The sequence below is a fragment of the Vigna angularis genome, chromosome 1 (genome assembly GCF_016808095.1).
Source record: "Vigna angularis cultivar LongXiaoDou No.4 chromosome 1, ASM1680809v1, whole genome shotgun sequence".
NCBI classification, from domain to species: domain Eukaryota; kingdom Viridiplantae; phylum Streptophyta; class Magnoliopsida; order Fabales; family Fabaceae; genus Vigna; species Vigna angularis.
The window spans coordinates 4,238,094-4,256,720 of record NC_068970.1 but is presented as its reverse complement, the minus strand read 5'-3'; the positions used below and the strand labels follow the sequence as shown (position 1 = coordinate 4,256,720).

Here is an 18,627-nt window from a genome sequence, read left to right as displayed (position 1 = left end):
AGTTAAAAAATAGGTGTTACAGTAGACTTTGAAGCTTGATCTTGATCACAAGTAAAATTGATTTTGTATTCTCTTTATACAGGTTTATGGTAAACAGTAAGTATTGTTTAAATTGAAAGTTCGTTTTTTTTGATCTAAAAAAATTCACTCATTTCATTTTATTTTATTTTTAATTTATACATACATATTCATGTTACACTCCATATTATTATAAGCTATAAATGGGTTATTCTTTGAGTACACAGTTGGTTATTCTTTTTATAAGCTATAAATGGGTTGATCAAATTAATCAGTTCAATTGATGAACTATAAATATTTTTTATTTTTCATGTTTCAATCGAAGATTTATTTTTTCAATTTTTTTTATATTTCTACAAATGGATGATAATATCAAATTATTATATTTTTTATTGAGATAAACTGATAGCACTCAAATGTATTAGGAGTAAATGTCACAGCGTATCCAACTGAACCTTATACAAGTCAATTTACTATTATATCATTATTAAATATGATTTTTTATCAATAAAAGAATTAAAATATCTTAATACTACAATTTTATACATTAATTTAATTATGAATGAATACATAATTAATACTATTAAGATTTATATAAACCATTTCGAATCATATCTCAATATTTGTAGAAAAAAATTACAATCTCAAAATTGATTTCAAGTGTATAAACCAAACCCAAACGAAATTAATTACATGGGTGGTTTATGCCTCACGCAAGTATACCTGTCTTTCCGTTTCAACGACGTCGTCCAATTTACAATACTAAAACAATGTGTAGCTTCCTTCCCGATTGAAGTGCCTATTCTCTTGGTTTAAACTCGGTTTTTATCCTCTTCTCTTCAGTTAGGTTTATCGACGATTCCAAAGTTTCCAGCGAAAAAGGTTATTACTATTATTAATATTATTGTTATTTTATTATCATGTAATTTTCCTACTTCCTCCTCGATCGCTCTTGGTTATCTTTCTTATGCATCAAAACCCTAATTTCGCATCCCTCGCGCTTATTTTTATTGACGAACTTTAGTATGTTCTTTGAATTATTTGTTTTTGTGCGTGCAATACGATACTTACTTGATGTTTGTTGTCGCTGTTCAATTTCCTTGAAGTTGTTTGCCTTAACTGATTCTCTATCACTTCCTCTTCAATGAAGTGTGTTACTTTGGGACTTTCTATTGCAGTTTTGCATTGCTATATTTAAGTAGACGCAGGGTTGTTTTGTTGGGTGAATGGGAGCCTCTGATGCTAGAGTTACTTATTCTTCACTTTCTAAGCTAGACAAGGAAAACACTACCTCTCTGGGCTACGGTGCGATGAATCATCACGGCGAATCCGTATGGATTGAACCTAAGCCTGAAACCACGTGTGGCCAATTAGGCTCAACGTTCTCTGACAAAGAGGTGTTATATCAGTTCCCCTCTGAGGATGATGATCTGTTTGACGGAGGTTATGAATCAGGTGATGATGCTCGTGGTTTTGTACCCTCTAAAACGCCACCGGAGGTGAACTTAAAGAATGTGCTTTCTGGGATCTTTGCTATTTTGACTGGACGGAACAAGGGTCCAAGTCCGAGGGTCACTGCAAACCAGCAACTCCCAAGTTCAAATGTATCATTTTTCGGCTCTGGAAAGAATGGGGATGTCCTCCTTGACTCTTCGGTTTACACGCCTAGTGCACCACCGCTCTGTCTGCCCAATGGGAGTGATTATAATTCATACAAAGAGGTTTTGGAAGCTGAACCGCCGGATTGGATTCCTGATAGTTCCACTAATGTTTGTATGCAGTGTGATGCTCCATTTACTGCACTTACTCGTGGTAGACATCATTGCCGGTTTTGTGGAGGGATTTTCTGTCGAATATGTACCAAGGGGCGGTGTTTATTGCCTGTTGGGTTCAGGGAAAGGAATCCTCAAAGGGTTTGTGATGCCTGCTATGATCGGCTTGATCCTTTGCAGGGGGTTCTTATCAACACCATAAGCAATGCTGTGCAGGTAGCCAAGCATGATGTCATGGACTGGACTTGTGCTAGAGGATGGATTAATCTTCCTGTTGGTTTATCTATGGAGCATGAAATATATAAAGCATCTAATACATTAAGAAACTACTGCCAGGTTAGTTTCATTTGTTGTAATTTCACTGAAGAATTTTTCAGTGCAAAAGGGTCTGATTAGTATTGCTTTACTAATATATCCATTAAGTATCTTGTTAAGATTTTTCAGAATATGAACCTTGCTGGTTTTATCTCATGTGAAATACTTTTTGTTGGCAGGTGGCCAAATCCAATCCTGAAAAGTCGATCCCTTTAACGGTTCTTAAAAGTGCCAAAGGCTTAGCTATTTTAACAGTCGCCAAAGCTGGTGCACTCGTCTCTTACAAACTGGGTACTGGTTTGGTTGTCTCTCGAAGATCAGATGGATCTTGGTCTGCACCATCAGCTATATTCTCCCTGGGTTTGGGATGGGGTGCTCAGGTATGGAGCTTATATATGGGTTTGTTTTTTTTTGTAGATTGAAACTATGGTTATGTTCCCTGATATGATTTGGCAGAAACAAATAATATAACAAATAGAGGGGGAGCCGTTTTGAAATTTGTTCGTGCTTAGAATTTCCTCCAAATATTGATTGACGTGATTATTCTGTCTGTGACTTATTTCTATGAAATACTCTTGAGTTGCTAGTATAGCCAACTTCAAATAGTGGGATAAGGTTTTGTTGTAGTGGTACTTTTAGATCGTTAATGACCATTTCTGAGCCATCACTTCATTAAATACTATCCTTATTATAGGTATGTAATCAATAAAGAATATAAAAATCCTCTTTGGTCATACATGACTAAGTTGACTTAGTCAGGAATTAATTTCTAACTGATGGACTATATCTGCTCATCCTATATTCTCAGATTGGTGGTGAACTTATGGATTTTATAGTTGTTCTTCGTGATATGAAAGCTGTGAAGACATTCTGCAGTCGCATGCATTTTTCTCTTGGTGCTGGTTGTAGTGCCGCAGCAGGGCCTGTTGGGAGAGTGCTTGAAGCAGATATTCGGGCTGGTGACAGAGGCACTGGCATGTGTTACACTTACAGCTGCAGTAAAGGTAATTTTGGTGTTTTTTTTTCCTTAATGTCAGTGGATCTTTGTATGTTAAATGCCAAAGATTTCTTTTAATTTCTTTATATGCTTGGGCATATATATGTGTCATTAGTGATCATGTTAGTATCCAAACTATTGCTTTCAAATTGAATTGTTTCAACATCTGGTCTAATATTTTGTCAAGGTCATGGAATAAGCAATAATCTTCATAATGTTCTTAATGCGCAAACCTAGATATCTATTTTTAAGCATACTAAAAAATGTGTGGTAGATGACTGCATACAAGTCCCATTTTTGTTTAGTGGAAGTGTTGCTAAAGGCAAACCTTGTCGCAAGGTTGTTGCTACCTTGTGTTTTGATCCATAGTAGAGTTCCTGACTTCAACTTTTGAAAACAGTTTTCTCCAATTGTGAGGGTAAGGCTGCATAAAAGTACCTTCCCTTGACTTTGTTTGAGCCTCATGCATTTAGTTGCCCTAAAGAATATGGCGTTGCTGTCATTTGTCACTTGGTAAAGACGTAAAGTGGATTGAAGGCACTTGTTCGGGTCTTTGTCTTTATTGCCTAACATTATAGTGTCAATAATTTGTCAATTTTGTACATGCTAAATCTTTGTATTGTTTAATAAGGACTTGGGTATTATGTGGTGTCTTAATCTCACATTGAATAGTGTATGGAATGCTTGGTTGGTGCACTTTAGTGGCTTTATTGTCCCTCACTTTTAAGGGGAGGGTATCTGAAGTGCTTTGGTTGCAAAGTGACATGGAAAGAGCTACATATGGAGGGATAACCAAAAAGACTGAGCAATGCATTAGAAAGTATAGCTGCAGGAGCATAAGGTCTTTGGGTTGGCGTTGTGTTATGATAAGAACTTGAGTACTGTGGAAAGTCTAAGTTGCAGGTCAAGTCACATAAGATGTTCCGTGGAGTATTAAGTAGCTTGGTTTCTCCCTTTGATTACTTAAGTGCTTTGGTTGCAAAGTGATTTGAAAAGAGCTACCTATGAAGGGATGACCGAAAAGCCCGAGCAAAGCATTAGAAAGTGCAGCTGCAGGAGCATAAGGTCTTTGGGACGGTGTTGTTTTATGATATGAACTTGAGTACTGTGCTGTGGAAAGTCAAAGTTGTACATCAAGTGATATAAGATGTTCAGTGGAGTGTTTGGTAGCTTGGTTTTCTTCCTTGGATGACTTAAATTCTCTGTAACGACTGCTTTGTCTGGCACATAATTTATGACTGTTTGCTTGTGCCTACTACATTGTTTTTATCTTTGTTCTTATGTTATTTTCCATTATTAATGTCCGTTTTAGATGACGTTTGAGTATAATAGCTAACCAAAAGGAATGTTTCCAAACCGTAGGTGCTTTTGTGGGAGTGTCTTTGGAAGGAAATATGGTAGCAACAAGGATGGATGCCAACTTGCGCTTTTATGGTGATCCTTACCTCACCACATCTGACATTCTACTGGGAATGGTGGACAGACCAAAGGCTGCTCAACCTCTGTATGCCAGTCTTCAAGAACTGTATTCCTGTTTACGTTTCTAAGCTGGTCTCTGCTTCCAGGTCCACAATTGCACCTTCTTTCTGTCTCTGCTGCAGGCGGTGTCTTAAATACTGCCTGTTGTATATACACTTCTAGTTCTTCCATGGATTTCTGAATTATGATTCCCATAGTTAATTCCAACTCCTCCATGTTTGGTTCATATGGGTGAGGGATCCCCTCGTAATTCGGTCATATGTTACGATTGATATTGATGCTCTATACACGAATTTATGATGTGAATATTATACTAAATTGTAAATAGACAATCCCTGAAATCAGTTATTCGTTTGCTTTCTTTTATTCATGCTGATGGATTTTTCTGGAATTAGAAATATTTTAATTAGAGTAATATACTTGCCTAAAGGCAAAATAATGTGTTTGGAAGCTCGAGGAGACAACCAATTTCTTTTGTTTACTGGTTGTTCAAATGTTGCCCATGAGAATTGGTTTTATATAAAATATTCTGTTTTTACTTTTCTGGTTGAGTATAGTTTTTTTTTGAATCAGCATATTACTACTCATCATCAAATTCTTTAGTTCGAACATGGTTGCTATGTGGTTTGCATTAAGAATAAATCTTATACACCATGACATGGATTGTTTAAACTATATAGTAATTGAGATATTCCTTAGTACATGAACACTTTAGGATTTTACAGGAATAGATAAAAGTTTGTTTTCGTTGGATTATGTTTTAAAAAAATAATATTTAGAGAAAATCGTCTTAAAATACATTTTATTTGAATGCTGGGACGCGGGGATCTTGATATATTATTTTATAATCATTGTTTGATTTTCTATTTTTGATCAGATGATTGAAGATTTTAGTCATTTATATGGTTAAATTTATTCTCATAACTTAGGCCTTTATTTAAGACTCTTCATATTACTTTAGTTTAAGGGAATATTATTTTACAATGCCGAATCTTAAATTTAAAGTCCTGACAATTAATAGTGAAGATAAATTAAAAATAAAACTAATAACTTATAATAATTTACCACATTAAGATGTCACGTCTCTCTGATCGTAAACTCTATTTGTAGTCAAATTCTTTTTCGAAAAATTTGTAGTCAAATTATTTTTTTCGAAAAATTGATCAAGGTTGCAACTTCTTCGGGCTAACAGTTTTAATTTGATAAAAGTATCCCACCATCAATATTAATTCGTTGACTGTGAGAAATACTTATAAATTTGGTAAAAATATTAAAAGTTACTCTTTAATCATTCTTAAAAATATCTTTTAGAAACTAAAATATTTTAGTAATTATAAATTATGTTTTTTGTTTTTTTAGGAAACGTTTGGTAACAATTATTTTACAGTTTTTCGAGATTCGAACTTTATTTTTATCTCCTCGTAACATTAAATTAATCTCCAAGAAAGTACGTGCAAATTTCATTTATTGAAACTCTTCTACCATATAGTTGGCAGGATGTTGCAGGGTTTTATTGGACTTTAATTTTAATGTATTGAAATTTAATTAAAAAATAAAAAATAAGTATGGTTTTTAAGTAAAATTAATTAAATTATTATGACCGAATAATAATTTATTCTTTTATTATTTTATCATGTTTATATTAATTTATTTGGACACCGAGGCAATATATTTTGGAACCAATACGTGATGAAATTTTCTTTTCCTTCTTTGTTTTAGAAAATTCCTAAATAATGCAAAAACTGCTTGGAAGCTTTCATTCTATTGATTACTCTCTTTCATGTGAATATTGAATAAAGTTCAAAATGTGGCATATATCATAAACTCAACTACCAAGTTTGTTCCTATCGTTGCCAAATCCAACTCTCCTTACACAAATCTATTAACTTTTTGAAACTCTATGATTTATCATGTGACTAAGACTTTCCCACACAAAATAAATTTGTTTTTCTGTGAAAAACGTATTTATTAAAATACAACGATTTAAAACGGATATAAGTTAATATCATTAACTTCTTTCCTCCTAAGCTATGAAAAAATTACTATATGAATTAAAAATCTATTTACTGCTTCATTTTATTTCTTCTTTCAATTTTCCAGTCTCATCTCAATTTATTATTCTCTTAAATTAAAAAAAAAAACAATAATTCATTTTAGGTACACGATTGATTGTCCATAAATTTATGTGGCTCTACTTTTGAAAACTATGGCAATCGATAGTTTTAGTAACACGTCATTTTAGCGAAAGTAGGTCAAATTTCTCGTGACTTTGAGAGGAAAAAACTCAAATAATCGTGATCAGAAGAAAAAAAGAAAAGAAAAGAAAAGAGTTTAGTTATCAGAAGAGAAGAAACGTATTTTTTAGTGTAAAACATTTTATATTATTATTTGAATAATAAAATTACTGCTAGTCTAATTTTATAAGAATAATAAATTTATTATATACAATAGTTGATTGAAGTGATAGTATAAAATAATTTATATTGCTGAGTTATTGATGTTAAAAATTTAATAATATTAAAAAAAGAAAACGACAGAGCGTATAATAATTACAGAAACCACGTGTAATTATAGAAGCTCGTAGTTTTCCAGATGTACAAAGCGCGTGGCGGTTGGTTGGTACTTCTTCCAACAACTTTAAACAAAATAAGAATAAAATAATGTATGAAAAATAGGAATAATAATTAATCTGAAAAATAAACATCAGAAAATAAATGATGAAAAATAACATATGGTAGAAAGCGTCGGATACGCACGTGATAGGGTGGCGCTATGTGAATGGGATTTTTCTATGTGCTTTTGGTTTGTCATCGCTTTCTTTTCCCTTCATTCAAAATACGTTTTTTTTTTACGATAATTATAATAACAAAAACAGTTTATTACAGTATTATTTTATTTGCTCTATCACTGTTTGTAATTATTACTCTGCTGGGTGTTTCTGGAGGGCTTGTGAGATCTGATTTCGGTTGTTTGAGGTTTCAGTTTCCCGAAAAGTTACTGTCTTTACATGCATGCTCAGAGTTCAACGGCTGATTGCTTGGTGGGTCGGTGACGGAGTGGAGAAATTTTGTGAACCAGCTTAGGGTGGTACTGATTCTGCGCTTGTTTGCTTGAGTGGTTGGTGTTTTCGCATCTGGGTAGTTGTTTTGGATTGAATTTTCTTGCTGTGTATGTGCGGAAGTAAGGCATTGAGTTGAGCTGTCTAAGATCCTATGAACTGAGATGATGGGGTTTTGCTTGCCATGACGGTGGCCAATGGTGGTCTCTGCCTTTGTTCTGGAAGTTAGTCTGAACCATTTCATTTGTTAACTATATATTATCTGTTAGCTGTTATTGGCTTTCCAATGTTTTCAGCGATTCATGTTTGAGGATAGGATTACAGTAATAGTATTACTTTGTATGTTTACTATTTCATTGTTCTTTGATCAACACTAAATTTAAACCCATTGCTAGTGTATTTTTCATTACTTATGGTTTCTGTAATTGTTGATTTTTCAGCCGTTCAGAAGCAGCGAATTTCTTTAGTATTATATAATTAATATTGTTGTATATCAACTAGTTATATTTTTAAGGGAAAAAATGGTAATTAGTAGTGCAAAGATGTGCTGTTTTTTCACTGTTCTTGGCTTTTTAATTTTTGTAGAATATTTATTTGTTTATCAGGATATGCTTCTTTCCGGCATCATAGATCAGATGGCATGTTAACAAGGCTGGTCAATGAAGGACTCATAATGAGAGGGCTTGGGTTGAATCACAGTCCATGGGCACCCCCGATAAGAAAAGATCTGATTTTGTTGATGTAGTTAGGTCTTGGATCCCTCGAAGGACTGAGCCACCAAATGTGTCGAGGGACTTCTGGATGCCCGATCAGAGTTGCAGGGTATGCTATGAGTGTGATTCTCAGTTCACGATATTCAACCGCAGGCATCACTGTCGAATCTGTGGGCGAGTTTTCTGTGCAAAATGCACTGCCAATTTTGTTCCCGTGCCTTCAGATGAGCCAAATACTGTCCGTGAAGAGTGGGAGAAGATAAGGGTCTGTAACTATTGCTTTAAACAATGGGAAGGGTTAGCAACAGTTGATAATAATGGCAGTGCAGACCCTTCGTCCACCCCTTGTCTTAGCCCTTCACCATCTACAACAAGCTTGGTCAGCACTAAATCCAGTTGCACCTGTCATAGTAGCAGCAGCACTGCTGGTTCAGTTCCTTATACAACTGGGCCTTATCAGCGTGTGCCTTATAGTCCCCGTCAATCTTCGCAAATGAATCAGATAGCCGATGAACAAGATAATTTAAATTCTAGCAGGAGTTCAAATCCCTCCGAGGCTGTAGGGAATTTGACTTCTAACCAATTTGGCTACTGCTTCAACAGGTAATCCTTCTTTTGTGGTTCGTCTTGTAGGACTGCTGAATGCAATTGTCTATCCTTGCCCCTTAAATATTAGAAGTCATTTAAGTCATCACATTTCCATGTCTACATCAAGATAAAATAAGGATGAAAAGGAGCTAGTCATTTCCATGTCTACATCATCTCATTTCACATTAGTTCTTAATGTCATTTGTTGACTCTAGAAAGACATATTTGACTAGTGCATGTGCAGCTTAGTAGACTCTGATTCATTGACTTTAGAAAGATATATTTGACTATTGCATGTACACAGATGAATGTTAGTCTTGCAAAGATGTGTTTTTGTATGGCTTTTCTAAAATTTGGATTTTGTTTGTCTGTGCGGCTAAGTTTTGATATGATCACTGATCATGTTCTGATCTAGAGATGAGCCTAATGGTGCCGTTGATATTGGCTGTGAGATTTTGGTACTGAAAAGTAGGGTGGTATAGAAAGGATCTCATTTCACATTAGTTCTTAATGTCATTTGTAGACTCTAGTAAGACATATTTGACTAGTGCATGTGCAGCTTAGTAGACTCTGATTCATTGACTTTAGAAGATATATTTGACTATTGCACGTGCACCATCAAACCAATATGTTGAATACTGCTGTTGTCATCAGACTTTTGTTTTTCTGTTCTTACTATTAGCTTGTTAATTCTTCTGAGTCAGGAGTGATGATGAGGATGATGATTACGGTGTTTATCATTCGGATACAGAATCAAAACATTATTCTCATGCCCATGACTTTGAAGATCCAGTTAACATTAATGGAGTTGAATACGGGCCACATCAAATGCATCCTGATGAAGCTAGCATTCAGGAAAAAAACTTTAGTAGCGTAACGCCACATCTTGATCTAGAAGGTATAGATGGGATTGAAGCTCCCAGTAAAGAAGATCATGAGCATGCTGATGGATGTGAACCTTCTCCTTATCATGAAGAGACCAATAATGCAGATCCTGTGGATTTTGAGAGTAATGGACAACTATGGCAACCTCCTGAGCCAGATGATGAAGAGGATGATAGGGAAGCTGTTCTTTTCGATGATGACGAGGATGAAGGTACTACTGGAGGTGGGGAATGGGGATACCTACGTTCCTCCACTAGTTTTGGATCTGGAGAATGTCGTAGCAGAGATAAAACAACTGAGGATCATAGGAAAGCCATGAAGACTGTAGTGGAAGGGCATTTTAGAGCTCTGGTCGCTCAGCTCTTACAAGTGGAAAACCTAACTACTTGTGATGAAGATGGAAAAGAGAATTGGTTGGATATAATTACTGCTTTGTCTTGGGAAGCTGCTACAATTCTGAAGCCTGATATGAGCAGAGGTGGAGGTATGGATCCTGGTGGATATGTAAAGGTTAAATGCATAGCTTGTGGACATCGAAATGAAAGGTAATTTTCATAAACCAACTATCACTAGCTTAATCTCTTAAATGAAGATACAAATGGTTATTTATGTGTATATTATTATATTTTAACAGAAATGATTATGTAGAAAAAGATATTAGTTGATAAATCTACTGAGCTGCATACGTGTTTTATTATTTTCTTTTCTTTCAGTATTATGGTAGATTTTATCTGATTTTAACTTAATGCTGCTGACAACTATGCTTCTAATTCGTTTCAGTATTTTCCCTGTACCAGAAAAAAAAAACAGGGAAAAATTATAATAATAGTATGTGCCCCATTGAAACAAAAAGAAGGAAAATGAGCAAACAAAATGTGCAGTCCTTGCCTTTTCTTTTCCCCTTTCCCATTATACATAGATAATTCATAGCTCAAGAAGCTATGTTCCTGAAATTTATTTTACGTAGATGGGCATTCCATTATGTTGAAGGATGGTTGATGTTTTCTCCTCACGTTAATCCTTTTCTTCCCTTAATAACCCCATTAATAAAACTGTTGGAACGTTCGTATAATTGCTAGTACTGTACAATCGTGTATATATGTCTGCTTAAGTGCGTAACTTCATTGTGCCTGTATGGGGCAACTGGAGTTGGGGCAATCATAGGATATTAGAGTGTTAAGATTTGTTATATTTCTATATGTGTCGTGATTTCCTTTTATTTCTACGTCTGGTTTTCTTGACAAATTTGATTCCTGTAATAGGGCCTTATTCTATGCAAGCAAATCTGATACTAAGTCTATATGATGTAAATATTGCTATGGTGTAGAATTATCAATAATAATATTCATAATTTTTTTCGAGTTAGAGAGTATGCTAGCGTGAACCTGTTCTCTTAATAATACATCAATGTTATGTGAGCAAGGTGGTGAATGGAAAATAGTGTTATTTACTGCATATGATTCATGTTTTGGGCGAAGTCTTTATAAGTCTGTTCATTATTTCTTCTATTTGTCTCTGTATACTCTTGATGTTCTAGTTTTCTATTTCCAGCATGGTGGTTAAAGGAGTTGTATGTAAAAAGAATGTGGCTCATCGGAGAATGACATCAAAAATTGATAAACCTCGTTTTCTAATACTTGGAGGTGCTTTGGAGTATCAGCGTGTTTCTAACCAGTTATCAAGTGTTGATACTTTGTTACAGCAGGTTCTCTCCACCCACCCAGCTCTAAAAACTTGATAATTATATGCCAAATATGCTTGTAGTTGCTGGCCTTAAATCTGAGCAATCTTCCTTTCAATCTAATTTCTATTAACTGACAGTACCTATTAAAAGATTTGGTTGTCATTGGTTTATTTCCTATAATAATGTTGCTGAATTTCATGATTTTTACTCATTCCCAGGAGATGGACCATTTGAAGATGGCAGTTGCAAGGATTGATGCTCATCACCCTAATGTGCTTTTGGTGGAGAAATCAGTATCTCGTTATGCCCAAGAGTACCTTCTAGCTAAAGACATATCACTTGTTCTGAATATAAAAAAACCACTTTTAGAGCGCATTGGCCGTTGCACTGGTGCGCAGATTGTCCCTTCAATTGATCATCTGACCACTCAAAAGCTGGGATATTGTGAAACATTCCATGTGGACAAATTTTTTGAGGAGCATGGTAGTGCTGGGCAAGGTGGGAAAAAATCAACAAAGACTTTGATGTTCTTTGAGGGTTGCCCGAAACCTTTAGGTTGCACCGTAAGTTTCAATGACTTTGACTTTACATATTATGGGACATAAAATTCAGTGTTAGTACATACACATTTTTACTGTCTTCGGTAGATCCTTAACTGACACTTTCATTTGATCATAGGCTAAAATAAGACAGGTGACAAATACAGAGAACGGAAATTTTGTATAATTTGTGTAGAAATTTCGGTCTGCATTGTGCTTTTTCATGTAGCTGATTAAATAGCATGTGGGATGACTGTCGGAATATTAAGCTAATGATGGCAAAGGGAACCAAAGTCATTAAATTAGCATTAAAACTAATTGCAACTTTTGAAATTGATTACGTAACATTAAGTACTGCTGAATTAAATCATGTCAATGAAAACTTCTCAAAATCTGAGTTTGTTTTAGATATTCTCGATTGGATTGTGAAAGAATTGATGGAGAAACTTGAAATAATTGATTTTGAAAGAAGATTAAAAAATTTATGTGTGTTTGGGAATGATATTTTGAAAGTGAGGTTAAATTTATCGTAGTTAGCTTGGAATAGTAAGTTTTAAAGGAAAGTTGAGTTTTTTAGTGCTTGCTGTTCTTCGCCCTCCATGTTTTTATTTATTTATTATGTGTACGTTTTTCTTTTGCTTTGAAGATCTTGCTGAAGGGTGCTAATGGGGATGAATTGAAGAAGGTGAAACATGTGATCCAATATGGAGTCTTTGCAGCTTATCACCTGGCACTAGAGACATCTTTTCTGGCTGATGAAGGTGCTTCACCACTAGAGTTTCCTTTGAAATCTCCCATAACTGTTGCATTACCAGATAAAGCATCTAGTATTGTAAGATCCATTTCTACTATCCCTGGATTTTCTGTTCTCTCTGCCAGAGAGTCTCAAGGAGCAAAACCTTTTCAAATACCAAAATCTGATGACATGCACAAGACTGAAAGAACCCCATCTAGCTGCAGTGAGTCCACTGAAAGATCTTTGGTCGGTGACTCAATCCATATGCATGAATTCTCAGGACAGGCCATCCAATCAGCCCAGGATATGCCACCTTCCCTCTGCGAAAGTTTCCTTTTGAACACTGCTTCTAAGGAGGATGGTAAGAAATTTTCTAAGGAATTTTTTCAATACAGACCAGATGAGAGAAGAAAAATCACGTTAAACAATGATCTTATTTCAGATTCTTTTGGAACCTTTGACTCTTCACAACAAGATGGCAATAGCTACCTCAGAGCTGCAGCATTGTACGCTAATCAAGGCCCTAGCCCTGGACCACCATATGTAAAACATGATAGTAGTAATAACAATAATGATCATGAGGACATGATACATTCAAACGAAGATTTTCCTCCCTCAACTTCTGACCATCAGAGTATTTTAGTCTTTTTATCAACACGTTGTGTGTGGAACGGAACTGTTTGTGAAAGGTCCCATCTTGTAAGAATTAAATACTATGGAAGTTCTGATAAGCCTTTGGGACGGTTCTTGAGAGATCAACTACTTGATCAGGTATTTTTTTCTTCCAAATCATTTCTTTCATTAAATAGATTTTAACAGTGGCTATGGCTATTCTGTGAACTCTAAACTGATAACATTCCCATATTAGAGTTACACCTGCTGCTCATGTGAGTTGCCGCCAGAAGCTCATGTTCATTGTTATACTCATCGGCAAGGCAGCCTGACAATTTCTGTTAAGAAATTATCAGATTTTGCTTTACCAGGAGAACGAGAAGGTAAAATTTGGATGTGGCACAGGTGCTTGAAATGTCCTCGTGTAAATGGTTTTCCTCCTGCTACACGGAGGGTAGTTATGTCTGATGCTGCCTGGGGCTTATCCTTTGGGAAATTTTTGGAGCTGAGTTTCTCAAATCATGCAGCAGCAAGCAGGGTTGCAAGTTGTGGTCATTCGCTTCACAGAGATTGTTTAAGATTCTATGGGTACATTTTCCAACTCCTAAATTGAATATATTATAAATTGGGGTGTGGTGGAATGTTTGCTTGGAAGAATATAGGGGAATCAAAGAGTGTGTTTGTTTCAAGGTTTGCATTTATTCCTTGGAATGTGAACTTGGGAATGTAATATTTCCATGTTTATTGTAATGTTTAAAAAATTATTCCCAGGTACTCTATCAGCCCTGGAAAGTAACAATACTTTATTTTACTCCATTTTTATTCCCATGATGAAGGGTGGGTATTACTATGAAAATACCGTAAGTTTTTTTCCAAATCCAATTATAAAACTTCCATTTCTACACAATTTTTTTATTCTAAGGTTTTTTAATTTTAAATAATATTTTTCTGAGATTATTTAAATTGATCCTATTACATTTTTTAATGTACTCAAGAATAGCATTCCTGGTTCTGCATTTCCTAGCAACACACTATTATACCTTGAAATAACTGCCCACAAAGAAATCAGGCAAATTTAATTAGTTAGATAGAGGGGATTACTTAAGTGATGTATAAATAAATAGGAGAGGTGACATATATCCCATATTCGCATTGTTTAAGTTGAGAAAACTGAGGCATGGCCTTGCTGCCCTAGAAAAGAAAAGATGCAAAAACAATGAAATTATAAACAGGGAAGATTGATTGTTTCGCTCCTCAATGTTTTAGGTGGGTATGTATGGAGCAAGTACTGTTGAATCATGCATAATTTTAGATTGGAAATAGAATCATCCTTTTTTCCTTTATTTTTCAAGTCTAGTATCGATAAGGCTTTAATTGTATCAGTTGAGATTGTGAAGCACTTGAATTGAAATACTCACATGTCTTTCTACCAAATAAAAATAAACTTTTTTGTTGTCTTCTTGAATAGTGTTTTTCTTTGCGCAGTTTTGGGAAGATGGTTGCCTGCTTTCGTTATGCTTCAATTCACCTGCATTCTGTTTATCTTCCCCCACCTAAACTTGAATTTGTCAACTATGATAGGCAGGACTGGCTACAAAAAGAAGCTTATGAGGTTGGTAGCTAATATTAATTGAAATATAGAATTCTCTTCTGAATGTTTCTGTATTTATGAGATTGTGATCTTGTTCACCAGCTGCATGACAAGGCTGAATTACTGTTTAGTGAAGTGTATTCAGTTCTGCATCAACATTCAGAGAAGGTTTCAGGTCTCGTGTTGCAGGAGGGTGGACATAGTGTGTCAGATTTTAGGAATCTAACTGTGAAACTTAAAGAAATGCTGCAGTATGAGAAAGAAGAATTTGAGGTAAGTGGTTTGAGACTGAGATTCGTTACCCCTTTTTAAACTGTTCCCCTTTCGGGCCTCCTAAAAAAAAAGTTTAGGATGGATTTTTTTTCCTGCATTTTTGTTCCTTAGATTGAATCCCTCCACTTATACTCTATATTAATTATAAATTGATAGGATTGATATAAATTTTGTTGTTTTTCCTTGGTTGAATAATTCTTGTTTATAATGTTGAATTACCCAGAACTCACTACGAAAATGGCTGCACAGAGAAAGCAAAGCTGAACAGCCTGCAATTGATATTCTAGAGCTCAATAAGTTGCGGAGGCATATCCTAATCCAGTCTTATATTTGGGACCAGCGCTTTATATATGCATCCAATTTAAGTAAAATTGCTCTTCAAGAAAATTCCAAGATTTTAAATCATAGAGAGAAGTTGCATGGTCCTAGGGAAAAACTTGTTGAAGCAGATCTTGCTACTAGGCCAGCAAGAGGCCATAGCAGTTGTGATTCCTTTCTTTTGGAAACAAAACCTGATGGAAACCTAAATTTAGAAAATTCTAGCCACCTTAGTCACCCTGGTGAGGTGATTAAAAGTGAGGACAAGGTTAAAGATACAAATCATGATAAGGATGACCTTTCTCTCTCTGGTGGTGCAAATATCAATGATAGATCTGATTCTGTAGAATTCGAGATGTCTGTAAGGAGGGCTTTGTCAGAGGGAGAATCTTCTGTTGTGGCCAACTTATCCGATACCCTTGATGCAGCATGGACAGGTGAAAGTCACCCTACAATTTCATCAGTCAAAGAAAACGGTTGTCTGTCTGCTGATATGGTTGTTCATTCACCTGTTGCAAATTCAGTTACATCAAAATCAAATTCTGATAACTATAATGCTGATATAGACGGGATTGAGGCAGGATGCACTAATTACTCTAAATTACTTTCCAAAGGACTTGAGACTAAATGGAAAGCAATGCCTTTTGCAGACATCTTCGGATCATTCGACAAAACTTCTTCTTTCAATATACAGAAGCTTGTTGAGTATAACCCAGTCCATATTTTATCATTTCGAGAGGTGGAGCGCCAGACTGGTGCTAGACTGCTTCTGCCAGCCGGAACTAATGATACCATAGTGCCCGTTTATGATGATGAACCCACTAGTGTCATAGCGTATGTGCTTGTGTCAGTGGATTATCATATGCAAATGTCAGAATTTGATAGACCAAAAGACAGTGGAGATAGTTCAATTTCATTGCCACTCTTTGATTCAAGTATACTTTCTCTCAACTCTTTTGATGAGACAATTACTAATACATACAGAAGTATTGGCTCTTTTGATGAGAGCATGATATCCACTGGGTCTCGGAGTTTACCGGCTGGGGATCCACTCTCATACACAAAGGATTTTCATGCAAGGATTTCTCTTACTGATGATAGCAACCTTGGGAAAGTGAAATATACTGTAACTTGCTACTATGCTAAGAGATTTGAGGCTTTAAGAAGAACGTGTTGCCCTTCTGAGTTAGATTTTGTGAGGTCCCTTAGCCGTTGTAAGAAGTGGGGAGCTCAGGGAGGAAAGAGCAATGTTTTCTTTGCAAAAACCCTGGATGATAGGTTCATTATCAAGCAGGTTACAAAAACAGAGCTGGAGTCATTTACCAAGTTTGCACCAGCTTATTTTAAGTATTTATCTGAGTCAATCAGTACAGGAAGCCCAACTTGTCTCGCAAAGATCTTGGGAATTTATCAGGTACTTTTTGTTACACAAGGGTTGGGTTGAATCTTTCTTGTAAACAGCTATTGTTTTCCTAGTGCAACTTATTTACATGTTTGTCTGCTCTAATTGGGTTTTATTGTGTTCTTTCTGTGAAGGTAACATCTAAGCACCTCAAAGGAGGGAAGGAAACAAAAATGGATGTTTTGGTTATGGAAAATCTTCTTTACAGAAGAAACATTAGACGGCTTTATGACCTCAAAGGTTCTTCCCGATCACGGTACAATCCAGATACAAGTGGGAGCAATAAAGTGCTGCTGGATCAGAATCTCATTGAAGCTATGCCAACCTCTCCAATATTTGTTGGTAACAAGGCAAAACGGTTGCTGGAGAGGGCAGTGTGGAATGATACCGCCTTCCTTGCAGTAAGTCTGATACCCTTTGCAATTTTAATTCTTTCTGAGTAGGGTTTAGGTCTACTTTCATCGCTTTTCATGCAACTTCCTTTTCCTTCTTTTTGCCTGCAATATGATGTTTGGCTGTAAGCATCATTAATAGAGTCTAAACGAGTGATTGGCATTTGCAGTCAATATATGTTATGGACTACTCATTGCTGGTTGGGGTGGATGAGGAAAAACATGAGCTGGTATTAGGTATAATTGATTTTATGAGGCAGTATACATGGGATAAGCACCTCGAAACATGGGTGAAGACCTCAGGCATCCTTGGTGGACCCAAGAATACTTCTCCAACTGTTATATCACCGCAGCAGTACAAGAAACGGTTTAGGAAAGCCATGAGTTTATATTTTCTTATGGTACCAGATCAATGGTCTCCTCCAGAGTTACACCCCAGTGGATCCCAATCTGACATTTATGACGAAAATGCTTAAGGGGGGACCCATTTCATTCACGTGTTCAATATTTTACCTTGTATAAATCTTACTATTCCAGCATCCCTTGACACGGGTTTCTCACCCATGTTCATTCTCCCTTCTTAGTGTCCGTAATATTTGCCTGCCGAATAATGCAGCTGTTGATCTGTGTTCCTTAAAGCATCGGAGGTATCCTGGACCATATCCATCAAGGGTAAGTAACTGTACAGCGATTTCCCCCCTCTTTTTAATTTTTTACATCTTGTATTTAATCTCCTGTTTTCGTTATCCGTCGTCTTCAAATTTTTATTTTTACCCTATTAAAGGGTGCTTGATTGCACATTGCGTTAATTTTGTTCCACTGTTATATGACCCTAATTGTTTGGTGTGTATATGTACACATATACAAACACATACATATATATGTCAAAATGGTTTCTTCGTATGGCCTTAAACATGTCAAGTAACAATATTATCGTAATTAGTTGAATGTTTGACGGATTTTTTAATAAAATTATTATCAATGATCAAATTAGCCTTCGTGTTATAAAAAATATAATGATTAAATTCAATTATTCGTTAAAGCATATAAAAAAAATAAGTGAAAAAATGCAGGCTTGATTTCTCACTATTAACTATCCACTCTAAAAACTAACATTTAAGGAAAAATTAAGAATGGAATTATGTACGATGCAATTTACTTTTACCTATTGCTAAAGTGAAATATTTTCCTAAATAATCCTGAACTAGCATTACTTTAAATACTGAGTCGGACCGTATTATAAGTTAAGACCAGA

General features: G+C 35.5%; 2 protein-coding genes across 5 annotated transcripts; both read left to right on the top strand.

Moving 5' to 3' along the window:
• Window positions 1–742: 742 nt before the first annotated feature.
• On the top strand, window positions 743–4,892 carry LOC108321351 (uncharacterized). 3 transcript variants are annotated; one of them, XM_017553087.2, is made up of 5 exons: window positions 743–900; window positions 1,197–2,126; window positions 2,285–2,485; window positions 2,914–3,109; window positions 4,465–4,892. In XM_017553087.2, the coding sequence occupies exons 2-5, from the start codon at window positions 1,245–1,247 to the stop codon at window positions 4,647–4,649; spliced, it is 1,464 nt and encodes a 487-aa protein (XP_017408576.1). In that variant the 5' UTR covers window positions 743–900; window positions 1,197–1,244; the 3' UTR covers window positions 4,650–4,892. The 3 variants fall into 3 exon arrangements, with proteins under 3 accessions (XP_017408576.1, XP_017408585.1, XP_052727759.1); XM_017553096.2 differs by having other exon boundaries at window positions 774–900; window positions 1,169–2,126; XM_052871799.1 differs by lacking the exon at window positions 743–900 and adding an exon at window positions 944–1,041.
• A 2,544-nt stretch (window positions 4,893–7,436) lies between these two features.
• On the top strand, window positions 7,437–18,272 carry LOC108343031 (1-phosphatidylinositol-3-phosphate 5-kinase FAB1B). Of its 2 annotated transcripts, none has more exons than XM_052871798.1 (13): window positions 7,437–7,668; window positions 8,245–8,955; window positions 9,645–10,370; window positions 11,377–11,530; window positions 11,728–12,072; window positions 12,695–13,145; window positions 13,227–13,555; window positions 13,653–13,984; window positions 14,882–15,008; window positions 15,090–15,260; window positions 15,484–16,992; window positions 17,115–17,381; window positions 17,543–18,272. In XM_052871798.1, the coding sequence occupies exons 2-13, from the start codon at window positions 8,342–8,344 to the stop codon at window positions 17,846–17,848; spliced, it is 5,331 nt and encodes a 1,776-aa protein (XP_052727758.1). In that variant the 5' UTR covers window positions 7,437–7,668; window positions 8,245–8,341; the 3' UTR covers window positions 17,849–18,272. The 2 variants fall into 2 exon arrangements, with proteins under 2 accessions (XP_052727758.1, XP_017436540.1); XM_017581051.2 differs by having other exon boundaries at window positions 7,437–7,863.
• The last annotated feature ends 355 nt before the right edge of the window (window positions 18,273–18,627 follow it).